This window comes from Haliotis rubra, unplaced genomic scaffold (genome assembly GCF_003918875.1).
Source record: "Haliotis rubra isolate DU_JTF1 unplaced genomic scaffold, ASM391887v1 Scf12, whole genome shotgun sequence".
Taxonomy (NCBI): domain Eukaryota; kingdom Metazoa; phylum Mollusca; class Gastropoda; order Lepetellida; family Haliotidae; genus Haliotis; species Haliotis rubra.
The window spans coordinates 1761771-1777055 of record NW_025765114.1 but is presented as its reverse complement, the minus strand read 5'-3'; the positions used below and the strand labels follow the sequence as shown (position 1 = coordinate 1777055).

General features: G+C 42.5%; 2 protein-coding genes across 3 annotated transcripts in view; one reads left to right on the top strand and one right to left on the bottom strand.

Annotated features, from left to right (window-relative positions):
- Positions 1–3282: 3282 nt before the first annotated feature.
- LOC124263027 (plasmolipin-like) lies at positions 3283–14552 on the bottom strand. The gene is made up of 5 exons (XM_046697646.1): positions 14138–14552; positions 13565–13759; positions 13127–13261; positions 6004–6173; positions 3283–5234 (listed from the first exon to the last, which is right to left on the bottom strand). Exons 1-4 carry the CDS (start codon positions 14486–14488, stop codon positions 6048–6050), a joined length of 807 nt encoding a protein of 268 aa, XP_046553602.1. The 5' UTR covers positions 14489–14552; the 3' UTR covers positions 3283–5234; positions 6004–6047.
- A 221-nt stretch (positions 14553–14773) lies between these two features.
- The window catches only part of LOC124262267 (protein VAC14 homolog), a 37641-nt gene continuing 37129 nt past the window's right edge, over positions 14774–15285 (top strand). For both annotated transcript variants that reach the window (XM_046696763.1, XM_046696755.1), the window contains exon 1: positions 14774–14955. In XM_046696763.1, the coding sequence (XP_046552719.1) occupies positions 14855–14955 (101 nt within the window). In that variant the 5' untranslated portion in view covers positions 14774–14854. The remainder of the gene's footprint in view (positions 14956–15285) is intronic.

The window sequence follows — 15285 nt, the reverse complement described above, 5'->3', positions numbered from 1 at the left end:
CGAAGCCCACCCCTCACTTTTGGGACTAAGTCCGAATCGTTTCCATGGAAACCAGGAAAAATAAAAATGCCAAAAATCTGCAAATAGCAAAAGGCACAACTTTAGGATCTGTTTGATATATCTATCAAGTTTTGTTGAAAAATATTGAATGGTTCTTGAGTTATGCCTCGAAACGAAAAGCATTCCTTACTTTTGAGACTAAGTCCAAAATGTTTCCATGGAAACCGGAAAAATAAAAATGCCAAAAATCTGCAAATAGCAAAAGGCACCACTTTAGGATCTGTTTGATATATCTACCAAGTTTTGTTGAAAAATATTGAACGGTTCTTGAGTTATGCTCCGGAAACGAAGCCCACCCTTCTTTAAGACTAAGTCCAAAACGTTTCCATGGAAACTGAGAAAAATAAAAATGACAATTATCTGTAAATAGCAAAAGGCACCACCTTAGGTTATTTTTGACATATCTACCAATTTTGGTTAAAAAATATCGAACGGTCTTTGAGTTATGATCCGGAAACAAAATGATTACGGACGGACGGACAGACGGACGAGGCGACGACTATATCCCACCGCATTATATGCCGGTGGGATAAAAAGGGGTACAAGGTGGGATAAGTTATGTGATTAAAAACATTAAGCACCTCTCAAGCCGTAAGGTAAACCGGATAAACAAATCAAATTGTTGAGCTTAGAGCTTGCCACTTCGTAATGAGGAATTCAGCGCCTCACAGATGCCCTGAAAACTATGATCGTGTTGAAAACTAGCAGAGTTCGACAAATTTGGCCCTATCTAGATGCAAGTTCACGAACCTGTTGAGGGTGTGGAAAACCAGTGTTGACAAGTCCCGATCCTTCATGTTGAATGTAATCAATAGAACATCTGGTATCTTGCTCTAGGTAGCTGTAGGTGGTCAGCGAACCATGCTATCATGTGTGTTGAATCAACCAAAACAATTCCTGCATCTAATAGGCGCCTGGCGTAGCCCGAACCATGAAAGCAAAGACGAGGTTTGATGTGGGTTAAGTGTCTTGGGAGGCATCCCAGACACATTTGGCATAGGCTCTGATAGGCTGGTAAGATGCGCCGTGTTGGAAATAACACGAGTGGTGAATCGCCCAATTCATGCATAAGCTCAATTGCTGGCAAGGTCCGAGGAATGGATTATTGACGAAAGCTGACAGTTCGATGAATGCTGACAATTCAGTGATCTTGAACGGCCAGGTGAACTGGTTCGACGATAGGGAGCTTTTAGGCCTGGTCAAACGGTACGAGTCGGGCTGGTAAATCGGTTCAGGGTGGTGAGCCGGAATGTTGACGTGATCTGAATCAGTCCGTGATCTGGATCAGTGTTGTGATCTGTATCGTGACTGTGATCTGCATCAGTTCGGTAATCCCCGACATGGGAATCTCCGGACGACGAGCAGTTAATAACGGTCATTAAAAGCTGAGGTTTGTCGGGTGATCAACTGTTAAAGTGTAACGAGCTCTGTCTGCCAGCCAATGGGAGCAAGCATGTCTACATGCTCTAAAAACGTCCTTGATAAGGGAGCACATTTCCGACAATGTTTGCTCCAGGAACACAGGTCAATACAACCCACACATGACGAGTGGGGATCCGAGAAAGTAAATATTGTTACAGTGTGCGCAAAATTACGCATACTTAGGGTCAACAGCAAGAAGCATGGTATCTCAACCCGGCGCTGGAGAGGGCTCAAGCGCAGGATTCCAAGACTCAGCAATAACCTATGACCGAGGCAAAGTAGAAGTGGCATGGCATGAAGGTGAACGCCGATCCACTGAACCATAACACAGCCTAGCAGGTGAAACCACCCGCACAGAACGATGTTAATGAGGGGAACTATCACGTAAAGGTGCTGACCGCAAATGCTCACTAGCTCTAGACTGACAAGACGGGATATCCTGATTCACCTGAGGTGAATGAGACCGACTACGAGAATCACTCTTGACGAAAACACACCGTACGGCTAGGTGAATCGGATCGAAATGGCGAACCACTTCCACTAGGTGAGACTGAACGACTACGTGAATCAAAACGCTGTGGTGAATTGATTCGACTATGAGATGGTGAGTCGAACTGAAACCTATGTTGAGGTGAACTGAGTCGGGAATGTGAACCGGTTCGTCCTGGTGAATCCATTCGAGTTCGGTCTGGTGAGCCGGCCCGGCTGAGTGAACTAGTTCGACCCTTGGCAATGACACGGATAGGTGAATGGTTCCGTTCTAGTGAACCAACACTGGCATTAGACCCAATTCTGATTGGTGAAATGAATCGAGGTGGTGAATCGGTTCGGACTGGTACATTGGAAGGACGACGAGAGCTCGAGCGTGAACGAGATCTAGAACGACACTTCCCAGCAGTAGAAGAACGAATTCGAACCTCCGAACCAGATGGTGACTCAACTCGTGTGGGTGAATTGTTTCAGTGGGATGAAACCGTACGAAGAGGAGAACGGTTATGTTCCAACCACGCCGATCCATGCTTCAATGATGAATGCTTGGATTTAGAAGTTTTCGAGGACTTTGAACGGTCCGAAGAAACGGATCTATGAGATGAAGTAGATCGCAGGTCTTGTGTAGAGGAAATATCAGTCATTACCACCCTTGCATGCCCATGAGAACTTGAGCTAGGTGAGGAAAGCGTCCCAAACGCCTTTTAACATTCTCAGACAAATAGGAATCAGACGAAGCGTCCATAAAATCTTCGTTAGGAGAGACGGGAGATTTAGAACGGCGAGAAGGTAGGTTGGGGCGATGTAAACATTGTTTTTAGCGGGAGATGGACCAGATCCCGCATAAGCATTCCTGGCCCTATCTGCCAAACGTCTGGCACAAGCACGTTTGTAAGCTTTAAAATCCTCATTAGACAGTCCTGAACACTTAAAGACAACGTTTGTCCCAATCACAACAACCTACATAATCAACACACGATGTGTGTGGGTCCCAAATTACGCTGAGCGCAAAACTTCGTTTCTGGCCTGAACAGGCTTAACCATGTTGAGCAATTATCAGACGAAAAAATTCACGTCCACTCTGTCGAGCGACAAGAAAGAGAATGAGTATGGAAGGTGATCACGTGGGTGAGGACTGCGCATGCCACATGCTGTCACGGCCTAGTGAGCATGGCTAAGGCAGGAAGGCATGCACAGCACGGGGACAGGGACAAGGAAGGCCTGGAGCAAAGTTTAATTTGTAGGTCCACTCATGGTCGAATGAAGAGAGAGAGGTGCAAGTCGTGAGATAGGATAAGTTTAAAAATAGACGGATTGCGACAACTGATAACCATCACAACAATGTCTTCATAACAGTTGCCTTCCTTCATTTATCAGTATTAACTCATTAGTTATTTTCAGTTATTGGTCCCTAGATGGGTGAAGGCCTCAACTGGACACATGCCTCTTGCAAGCACGATACCTAGTCTAACACTAAAATTAAATGTGTTCACAACAAAATACTGATGAGTTTTACAGCTGAAATACTGTATCAGTAAACAGTCAAGTACATTAATATATCACAACATAACCTGGACGTTGAAGGCAAGAACGAACAAACTCATTAACGATATGTATAAGCATAATACAGAGGCAACACATGTAAGTAATAAAAATATATTAAAAAACACTTGACTTTGTATTTAGCTTGTAGACTAGAAAGTCACAGTAACCATCAGCTTAATGGTTATAAAATCAAAGACCCAGCAGATTACATAGTGTATAACATGAATAAAGGTGGGGCTCTTCCTGACATGATATAAAAAAATTGTAAAAAAAAAAAAATCCCCAAAACTAAAAAAAACATTCTCATTTCTTTGTAACAGTCAGCCAATACCTGCATACATTTAAGTCTTCTTTGAAAGGTTCATAATTGTTTATCATAAATAATGAGAATTAGCATTCACCATTATTTATGCTTGAATCTTGAATTAAAGGTTTGTCTTGTCAAGAGGTAAAACTTTATAATTAAAAGTTTCTGCACTGTATCAGTTCCCAAAGATTAATCTCCAATAGACACACACCTACACAACTCAAAATGTCCACCTTTGTGGACTCAATGCTCCAGAGCTCCAGATAATTTTTTATCACCAGGAGTACGTACTCCTTATTTTTCAATACAGGAATACTTGAAAATCATAAGAGTACATTTAGAGTACTGAATGGAATTTAATGGAGTATCAGTAATCTTGTGTTTCGTTTCATATATGCACGACAACATTGCAACTCTTGTGTTAACAGGTCTATAATCAATAAAACAATACTTTTTCAGATAAATATGTGATTACATAATGCCGATACGGCCCTTATCTGGAGCCCTGCTGCTCAGAAACAAGAGCACTTTGAAGATATGGGACTACTACAGTGGCACAAAAATCGCCATTTGGTCAACAAGTAATGATCCATTAAAAACTTTTTCTTACTAGACAATAGTTTGAGCATTAGTCCTGACCAGGCCATGGTGGCTTGAAACAACAGCCCAACTTGTGGAGTAACCATGTTTCTAATGATTCACTCAATAAGATTCTCTGATTAAGTACTTAGATCTTGAAATTGAAAATATATTAAATGTGTAACACATCTGCACAATATAACCCAGAATGTTTAGCAAATCAATCTGTCATCTACAAGTTTTCCTTCGTCTTCATTTTATGGCATGCACTTCATTCCTTGCTGACAATATGGTGTTTTGGAACCAAGCAGTGTCAAAGGATATACAAATACCCTGAATGTATAATGATATACTGGAGACTTCAGCAGTTGCTTACTACAAAATATTTCAACTTGGTGGCTGAGAAAAGGCTTAAGATGGAAGACAGTCAAAAATGAAAAATATAGTAACATACATTGCACAAGGACTTATCTGTTTATAAACAAACAGGTATGTCAACATTTATATGGTAAATACATATGGTAAAGAAGTAAAGTTTGTTGTTTTTTCAATAATTGTATCATATATAAAACAAAAAATACCAATGTAAATTGTATGTGAAACTCATGACATATATATGTCAGATACATACTTTGAGGATATGTGCCAGGAAGTAACTACAACTAAAGCATTATATAGGATAAGGGTACAAACTGAACAGAACTGGTGTATAACCATGATAACAATGCATGTAAGCTTGTTCTTCAATACTGTTAAAGTTGAGACATGTTTGTAGGTAAATAGCTGACTGGGAGGCTGAATCATGCCTGGGTATCAGCATCAAACAAAACAACTGTAAAACAAGAAAAAAGAAAGAAACATGACTGCTAATGTAAAATATTCCATATTTTGTCATGAAATTCATCATTCAAAATTAGTCTGAATGTGATATATCACACAACCATAACAGTTCCTAAGAAATCTATCCTGGTCATAAGAGTCAACTTAATGGTGGTCAGGAGTATAATGACATGCCATAAAGTAAATCACTGAGTTGAACCATCATTGCAAATTTCCTCTTATGACAAGAACAGGTTTCTTAGAACCCATCCTAAGTTGGAATCTCCAAGAAATTTGGTAGGTAGATTTGGTTACTGAATTAATCTGTATCATCTGCCAAGGTTTATGACACCTGCTGAAATGTACTTGCTGACATGCTAGCAGATTTCACAGAGCTACATTTAGAATCTGAAGAGCCACCTAACATATCCTTAATTACAGACTGTATTATTTCTCCTTTGTATAATAATAAACACCCATGATACATTCACCACAATAGCTTCATTTCAACAGTGACATCACTGTCTGAGTGTTTCTCTAACTTCTCACCTAATTTCTCATGAGAGAAGTTTGATTGGACAGCTATTTTGGAGGCATGCAATAACATTTGCACTTCACAAGAATCATGGTAGCAAAATAGGTTCTGGGTGTTTATCATACTATCATGGAGTTAAAATATATTGGACATAAGATTAACCATATTTAAATAATACAAGTCAATGAACAAATAAATGCAACCCAAACCAGGCTGTGTAGCTCCTAAGTTTAAACCAGTTTCTTACGTTAAATGACTTCTTGTTTCTTGCACAGTTTGTTTTCTCAGATCTCAGATATCAATTTCATCCTCTTCAAGAAGTCTCCTCCTCTGATACAGTCGATACTGCACCTTCCATGTTCTGTAGCTGCACAGAGCTGTTAGACCATAAAATGCCATACAGATATAGCCAAATACCTGCAACAGAGGACCACCACTCACTAAATGTGCAACAATAGACATATTTTCCATACTCTGTTCTACATCCTACTCCTTAAGTCTTTGCACATGCCGACCCGTGAAGATCCGGGGTAGAATAGGTCTTCAGCAACCCATGTGCTTGCCATAAAAGGCGACTATGCTTGTCGTAAGAGGCGACTAACGGGATCGGGTGGTCAGTTTCGCTGACTTGGTTGACACGTGTCATCGGTTCCCAATTGCGCAGATCGACACTCATGCTGTTGATCACTGGATTGTCTGGTCCAGACTCGATTATTTACAGACCGCTGCCATATAGCTGGGATATTGCTGAGTGCGGCGTAAAACTAAACTCACTCAATCACTCACTTTGCACATGCCCTATTGTGTATTGATATGGTGGCTGACTTAGAGTGAAGAAAATAATGATGACCAACCTCAGTACCTTACCTGAGAAAAGTATCTTAGGCTTTATGGAACATTTGAAGCGACAAATGTTCATTTACTGAGGATGCGTGTATAACTTGACATCCGAATAATGTAATTTTCTGAATAAAATTGATATTTCATACTTATCCTGACTCATGCTCTTTTTGCTTGTCTTCTTCTTCTTGCGAACATAGTGGAACACTTGTATCTCCCTAATTGAAGCTCCCTTCAATTTAAAATCACTAATCAATACTCACCAAGAGTTGCCTCTCTTTGGTCCCCTTTTGGCGGGAAAGGTGGCGCCACCACATCCCACATGCTTCACTCTCTCCTGTTTAACGAGCCCAACACTTGAATTTTCAGGGAAATCCAAAAGTGTCATGTGGGGAGGATGGGAGGGCTTACCTCATGAGTCAGGATAAGTATAAAATATCAACTTTATTCAGAAAATTACATATTTTTCCTTATCCTGACTCATGCTCTTTTTGCTTGTAGAATCCGACGGAATCGGAGGTGGGAACAGATACTTTGGATTTAAATTAGTGATTTAGATGTAATAACCCCCTACGGGAACTTCATAATGGCACTGTAATTAAATTAATTTCTGCTGCTATCATCCATAAGTTCTACCAGCTGCCATAGATGGGGGTACTACAATATTAGAATAATATATGAATAAGCGACTCCAAAGTGGAGACGCGACCCAATAGTACATGTAACATAGGTACTGGGTTTTAAGACTAATTTAGGCTTAAGATATACAACTAGCAAAAAAACTCTGTAGAGTTTGTAAGCTTGATAAATACTGATATAGTATATACAGATATAATCTCGTGAGACTATGTCTCATCGTCTACGAGGAACTGTCAACTGCTGTGCTAAAACCAATGGTCCGAAATGGTGAATACCTGAGATGTCCTCGGTGGCGATGTCTCTCAGGTAGTGGTTAGCAAACACCATGTCAGATTTCCAAAAGCAGCCCTCCATAATGGTATTCAACGAGCAATTTCCATGTAGAGCGAGTGTCGAAGCCAGTGCTCTGATTTCATGAGGATTAGATGCTCTTGGAGGGTCGAGTCCTGCAGTCTTGTAGGCTCGAAGTATGACAGTTCTGATCCATATCGATATCGATATCGTGGTACGTGAGACTTCAGTCTCAGTTGCTGTAGATAGAGGGATGAATAACCGCTTGAGTTTTCTTTGCCTCGTTTTGGATCGTTGTAAATAAACTTTGAGTGCTCTCACTGGGCATGATAGATCAAAGTTTATCATGAGGTCCAGTATCGAGGAAAGTGCAGGGGCGATGGAATAATCTGTCTGGTTGACCTGGCAATTGATTCTTGGCGATAAAGTCCCATCGCAGTCCCATATGCACTGTGTTTTGATTCTCATCAAAACGTGTTCTCTCGTAGTCTAGAGCGTGGATTTCTGATACTCTGGCTGCCGTTGCTAGGGATAGCAGGAACAGTGTTTTCTGCGTCAGAAATTCGAACGATGTTGATTCCAGTGGTTCATAGGCCTCACTTGTGAGGTGTTGGAGCACTATATTTACATCCCATGCTGGAGCGCGAAATCTCTGTTTCTGATCCTCCAATCGGAATGAACGTAGTAAGGCCAGTAACTCTGGTGTCTTCGTTAACTTGACACCCGTTCTCATAGTTATCACTGAACTTAATGCTGCGAGATACGTAGATAGTGTCGAGCCTTTTAGACGTTTGGTTTGTTGTAGGTGACAAAGGTAGTCTGCCACTTCAGGGTGTGTAGCATTTCTAGCTGTAAATCCCTTTTTAGCAGCGTATGTCTCAAAACTGTGCCACTTGTCATCATACAAGTTGCGCGTAGAGTTGCGCAAAGCAAGCGTGACTGCTTTTGCCGCTCTGGCTGAATAACCTCTCGTTTAAACACACTTTAATACAGTCCATACGTGAAGTTGGAATGCTCCTGGGTTTTCGTGCGCTTGTTTTGTGTGAGGATGTACAAGTAGATTCGAGCGCTTTGGTAGTTGTAGTATGGTTGTCCGATTTCTTGAATTAGAATGGGAAACCACGTTCTCGCTGGCCAGTAGGGCGCGACCAAAATCAGTTGGAGGCTCTGAGTTTGACTGATTTTCTGTAACACCTTTGGTATTGGCGCTGATGGGCGGAAAGCATACGCAGCGTTGAGGCCTTCCCAGGATATGCTTAGCGTCCGTTGCCCATGCTTGTGGATCCGGGACTGGTGATACGAATGTTGTTAGCTGATTGTTGAAGCGAGTGGCGAATAGGTCTATTAATGGAGCTCCTATTTCCATGATAATCTGAGCGAAGATTTCTGGGTGGAGTTTCCATTCCGTCGGTGACGGTAGATATGCCGAGAGAGCGCGTCTGCTAGTACATTCTTGGCTCGGGAATGTGGCATGCTCTGACATGTATGTTTAGATCGTCGATCAGATCGAACAGTTGGAAGCATAGAGTCAATAGGTTCAATGATCTCGTTGAACCTTGTTTGTTTATATAAAACGCCACTGTTGAGTTGTCGGTGTGGATCATTAGGTGTGCATTCTGTAGAATGGTGCTCCAATGAAGTAGGGCGTTTATTACTGCTTTCATTTCGAGCATGTTTATGTGCAGTTTGCTCTCTTCTTGGTTCCATAACCCTGATGCCGTCCGGTTGGTGAGATGAGCTCCCCAACCTTGGAGCGACGCGTCTGCATAGAGATGGGTTTTGAACCCGGCTCTGTTAAATAGATGCCTTCGCAAACATTCGACCTCCTGGTCCACCAAAGTACATGAGGTCTGAGCTAATTCGGTAGACCGAATGGTTGAAGGTCGTCGAGATGAGCGTTGATGAGGACCTGTAACGGGCGTAACTGTAGTCTGCCTCTGGCTGTCATGTCTTGTGCTGACATGAGGAGACCCAACAGACTCTGTCACTGTCGTAGTGGTAACGGAGAGAGTAAGGCTTGTGGAATGGTCTGTTGGATCTTGAGCCATCGGTCCTCTGGTATGACGATACGATTCTGTGTCGTGAGGAATCGAATGCCTAGAAATTGCAGGTCCTGCGTAGGTTCTAGGTCCGACTTGAGTAGATTCACTAACCATCCTAGCTGTGTTAGTAGCTTGATGGTGAAATTCAGTTGTAGTTTGAGACGCTCTGGATCTTGATCTACTTGATTCCCGTCGTTGAGGTAGTACGCACTGCGTAGCCCTTGACGATGTAGGTAAGTGACGATGGGTTTCGTTACTCTTGTGAACAACCAGGGGGCCGATGATATTCCAAATGGTAGTACCCTCCATTGGTAATGTAGCCCGTCTTGAGTAAACCATGGGTGCTTCCTCGAGTCGGGATGTATCGGGATATGCAGGTAAGCATCCTGTAGATTTATACTGGCCATGTAGTCCATCGGACGAACAAGGTGCCGTAGTTGAGGTAGATGTATCATGCGAAACGCTGGCGGTTTGCGTAGATAATCCCTGTTGAACGTGCTCATGTTGTAGATGAGTCGGAACTTTTCCTTGGAATTTTTCTTGGGCACTAGGAAAACTGGGGAGTAGAAACCTGGTTCGATGTTTACTTGATCCATGATTTCTATGGCCTGCTTGGTTAGGAGAGATGAAACAGCTTCTCGTAACTTTAGTAGTTGTTGTGCCTGGAAGTCGAACTTGTGAGGCTTGACTGTAAGCAGAGGCGTGGCCTGTAGTTGGATTCGATATCCGTGTTGAAGGATGTTGGAGACATATGGATCTTTTAGTATTCCCCAGTTCTCCCAGTGCAGTTGAAGGCGTCCACCCACTTGCGAAGGTTGTACAGGGACGGCTGGGGGTGGAAGACTCCAGTCGTTCTGAACCCGCCTTTCATCGTCGATAGTTGCGGGAGCCTCTGGGTGCCCTGCCTCTTCCAGATCCTCCCCTTTAGTTGCCGAATGGGAGGCGAAAAGAGTCCTTTCCACCTCTGAAGCTGGCCATCTTCCTGTCCCGTGCTTTTTGTAGACCAGTAAACTTGGATCTTCCGGAGTATCTCTGTGATGTCTGCTTGATGACGCTAGTGAGAGTGTCAATCGATTTAATCATGAGGACTTCTCTTGAATCCTTGATGACTTCTTTAGAGACTTTATCAATTCCTCCAGCAAAGATGGAAGGCGTTGACCATGGGGCTGTGAATAGAGGTGCTGTGAACTGTTCACCCCAACTACAGGTGGCGAGGAGACCTTGACGACGAGCCTGAGTAAGAGCTGCTGAGATGGATGAAAGGTGATCCGTCAAGAATTGCTGGTCCTTCTTCTGCATAAGGAGGGCCGAGTATATCATTCTGTCGTCTTCTGATGTAGAATCACAGAATCTAGTGATGAGAGTTTCATTAATAGTTCTGGATCTGTTGAGGCTGAGAAACATTCTTCTGGTCATAGTTTCATCTTGAGCCAGCTTGCGATCCTCGATCTTGTACGTCTTTGCCTTGGCATCGTTGATGACTTTGAAGTTATCGTCGATTTCTTGAGCTTTGTAGAATGGGTCCATGTTATGAGCAAAGAACTTCTTGGCATTGAACTGAGGTAAGTGCGGCGCCTGAGCTTTAGTGGCTGCTTGGAAAGCTGTATCCAAGTTCTGTGGAACCGTTGCTATAGGGTCAATCGGAGGTAGGGTGATCGTGTCTGCGTCGTCCTCCCTCATGAGATAGGTGTGAGCTGGGTTGTTGTCTTTAGACGGCGAAGCCAGGTCCAGGTTGTTGGCCATCCAATAGCGTATCTCTGCGTCGGAGAATATGATGCCTCCATCATCTTCGGTATCCGGAGCGTTGGTAAGAGGCCGATGAAACTCTTCCGATGGTGACTGAGGAGGAGTTCTGTATACTTGAACAGCTGTGCATGGCGACGTATGAGGAGACCTGACTGGAGACCTTCGCGAAGGCTTATGAGTCGAGCGACGTGGTGATCTATGAGGTGACCTGCGCGAAGGCCTTCGGGAACGCTGATCGTCTGGGTCCTTCGCAGAGGTAGACTGTGACGTCCTTCGCGCAGGCTGGTCCTTCAGTGGTGACTTGGTAGTAGCCGCTACGTTGACGGGGGGTCCCTCAGGGGTGACGTCTACGGTGGAGCCTTCGCGAAGGCTCAGGTCCTGGGCTGGTTGTCTCTTTTCCAGTCCATAGCGGTCTTCCATCAACTTCATAATCTGTTGAACCAGGTCGCCCGGGACGGTCTGCGAAGTTGTAGTAGCTGCCCTATCTGTGTTGGTAGCGACGGGACCCATGGGAAGATCATCAGTCCTCAGCGTTGATACATCGTGCTGATTGTGGATCTGCGCTGACGTCACTGTAGCTGACACCGGTCGCTTCTTGCGATGAACATCAGGTATGATGATCGGCTGCTCATCATAAAGGCCCTGTTCTTAGGTGGAACAATCTCGGCTGAGAAAGTTCTTGCTGACTGCGTAGTTTTCCCCTTGGTGGTAGACGCTGCCCTGGGGGTGCGGAGTCTGCGTTGTGACGTAGATGCCCTCTTAGTCTTAGGCTGCGACGACGGAAGGTCTGGTGATGCAGGACGCTTCTTGGAGACGGCGGACTGCGTCCCACGCCTCTCTTCCGAGGGTAACTCCAGCGGAACACCAGACGGGAGGGGGTCGTCGGACAGCAGTTGACTTGCAAGGGGTTCAGTAGCATTAGCCATGCCTAGACTCTGTTTACGTGACCTATCTGCTGCGCGTCTCAGGACGCAAAGAAAAAATTTGTTAAAAGCAGAATTAGATAAATTAATACAGAAACTGCAACGTGAACTGAAAGCACATGGTACATTACAGCTAGAGCATATTAAATGCGGATCAGCAGCAGAAAAACGTAACTTGCAAACAGTACATATTTTCATCAACATAATCTACTGAACAATCACGGAGTCCCGCGAATAAACAGCAGTAAATACGAGTAAATACGAATAAATATCAAACCATATTGTTGAAGGATACTAGGTAAACCTCTATAAGAGACTTGTAGAGGTAACTAAGTAAGAATAATCAAAGGATATAGTGTCGTAGGGAGACACAGGCGCTCTCACATCCTGCTCACTGGGCTAAGAAGGAGAGAGTGAAGCATATGGGATGTGGTGGCGCCACCTTTCCCGCCAAAAGGGGACCAAAGAGAGGCAACTCTTGGAGAGTATTGATTAGTGATTTTAAATTGAAGGGAGCTTCAATTAGGGAGATACAAGTGTTCCACTATGTTCGCAAGAAGAAGAAGACAAGCAAAAAGAGCATGAGTCAGGATAAGGAAAAATATAACACCTTTCTCTTTTACCATCTTTAAAAACTACCAACAACATAACATGGCAGTTGGTGACAAATGATTCCTTCATCTAATGTATGGGAATCTCAAGAAAATATGTATATGATGCTAAATTCTGTTTATCATGTATGCGTCAGTTCAACATTGATGACACTAGTTTGTGTGACATTTATGATCTTTTTGTGAAGTTAAAATATTCTACAGATCACAAAAACATCATGTCAGCAGCTTTTCCTTCAAACCTTTCAACACACATGTATTTGATTAAGTACACTCACCACACACACAACCAGTTGATGAATGGTTTCTTGAGATACATTGGTCCGCATCTTGATATAGAAGTCAAAAGCACTAGCAACGAGGGACGTTCCCACCAGGTACAGAAAGGCAAATACTGAATACAGTATCAAGTCCTGTAAGAGGAAGTAATAATGTGATTATGCTAGCAAACAAGATCACTCAGACATTATGGCATCTTTTTAAAGTTGGCTCAGCGTTCATCATGTTCATGGTTGGTTGTAAGGGTTTCACATTAATGTTTCCATAACTACATTCTGTGGATGAGAAAGGAAATATTTTAACCATGTTAACCTCATTGTAGCTTTACAACATGTTTAGTTAAGAATAATTTATACAGTTGCTTCATCATGTTCATGAAATCAAACCTATGTAAGTGTGTTTGGATCATGTTTGATTACTTTGCCATGGTAACTTACAATGAAAGTCCATTCAAAAGGGAAGACGAAAACAAGGCTAGTGATGTTGGCAAGGATGGAGAGGAAGCTGAAGAGTAGAGTGAGGATGAGCACAAAAATCATGATACGGAAATGCCAGCTGAGCGGCAGGTTGAGAAGTCCACCTTCATATCCACCAGACGTTACCAGGCACACCAGTGTCATCAATGACAAGATCTGCAACATTAACAAAAATTACAACTTGCTGGTTTTTATGTAGCATGATGGCAACAAATTACAACAAGAGTTATCATTAAGACAATTAACATTTATAATGAATTAAACCCCAAAACCTTTTCTTGGGACTGATTGTAGAGGCGGACATCTGAACATTTACAGGGCAAGCTGGGTAAGGGTAGTTCATATAAATAAATTCATATTCCAGCTAGGCCTACATCGAGCACACCTTGGTATAGTGCAAAGTCGTCTAGTTATATGCTGGACTAGTAGAGGAGCTAGGGCTAGTAGAGGAGCCGTTTATGTGGCTTTCAGTAGCCCTAAATAATTTGCAAATATTCCAAACCTTTAAGATCTCACAATAACAAGGAGACTTACGACTTGTAATACACGAAGAATACCGGCACATGTGAGCAAATAACTAAAGTCAAAGATGACCATGACAACTTCATTCTTCCGTTTGCTTTTTGGAGGACTTGTAGGGGTTTTCACGCGATACTTAGGTTCAGGTTTAGATTTTCGTCCATGATCATGGTCATCAGTGTTAATTTCGGTACAGTTGGTTTCATTTTCCAATTCTCTCGAGGACACCTCTCGATCCTGAAGCTGATACGGCCCATCATAATGCGGATTGGAAATACTTGTACATGAAGATGTCTCTGAATTTGGGTAGAAGCTTGGCTCTTCGCTTAGCTCGCTATGGTGAGAAGGATCGTCTTCTTCGTCCATGTCTCAATTATTATCAAACCTCAACTGATTTTATTCAACACCGTCATTTTGACATTAAACCGGAAGTAATGCAGACAGGCCCTTTAACAGTCGCTTAATACACATGTATAAACACTTTACGTTTTCACATGTTTAATTACCATTTTACAAAGTTAAGTGTGTGGGTTATCTCAACCTTTCTGAATCTTTGGCTGTGGCTGCATGATTTTATTCAGAAAACGGCGTGTTCTTGTTACTTGTGATGTTTTAAGCGTCCCATCATAATTTTATCACGTGACGGTCAAAATGGCGTCAAACGAGCAGGAAACTGTGGGAGTGATCCTTTAAATTCATGCTTTCAAAGCATATAATTTAGAATTACTTAAAATGAGCGAAAGGGACTATGCTCCGTTGAGTGCTTCTTGTATTAGAGCACTCAATGACAAGCTGTATGAAAAGAGAAAAGTGGCAGCGTTGGAAATAGAAAGGTTTGTGTTCACTACACGGCTAAGTTATTGCACATATTCGCAGCAATTAAATGGGACGAAACATTTTGAATGGCAGTACTACTTTCATTTTAGTAATTGTCAGGCAAAGTTCTACTTCATTTTATACTTACCAAACTTCATCCATAAATTGCAGATGCTGAGCATGTTTTCCGGAACAGAAATATAAAACTATAAGAGATACTATTACAAAACCTACAACACATATTCACAATTCAATGTGGAAGATGTGCCTTTTATACATCCTTTGAATATTTTGTGCTTTCATTATGTACATTTTATGAATCTTTACTTTGTAAATGGAAGAACTAA

Excerpts from the sequence above, each read along its gene's own strand:
- LOC124263027 (XM_046697646.1), bottom strand. The coding sequence starts at position 14,488 with ATGGACGAAGAAGACGATCCTTCTCACCATAGCGAGCTAAGCGAAGAG. Across the intron at positions 13,262-13,564 it reads CTTTTGAATGGACTTTCATT|GACTTGATACTGTATTCAGT; the intron begins GTAAGTTACCAT and ends TTCCTCTTACAG. Across the intron at positions 6,174-13,126 it reads ATCAACTGGTTGTGTGTGTG|GTATTTGGCTATATCTGTAT; the intron begins GTGAGTGTACTT and ends CCTCTGTTGCAG.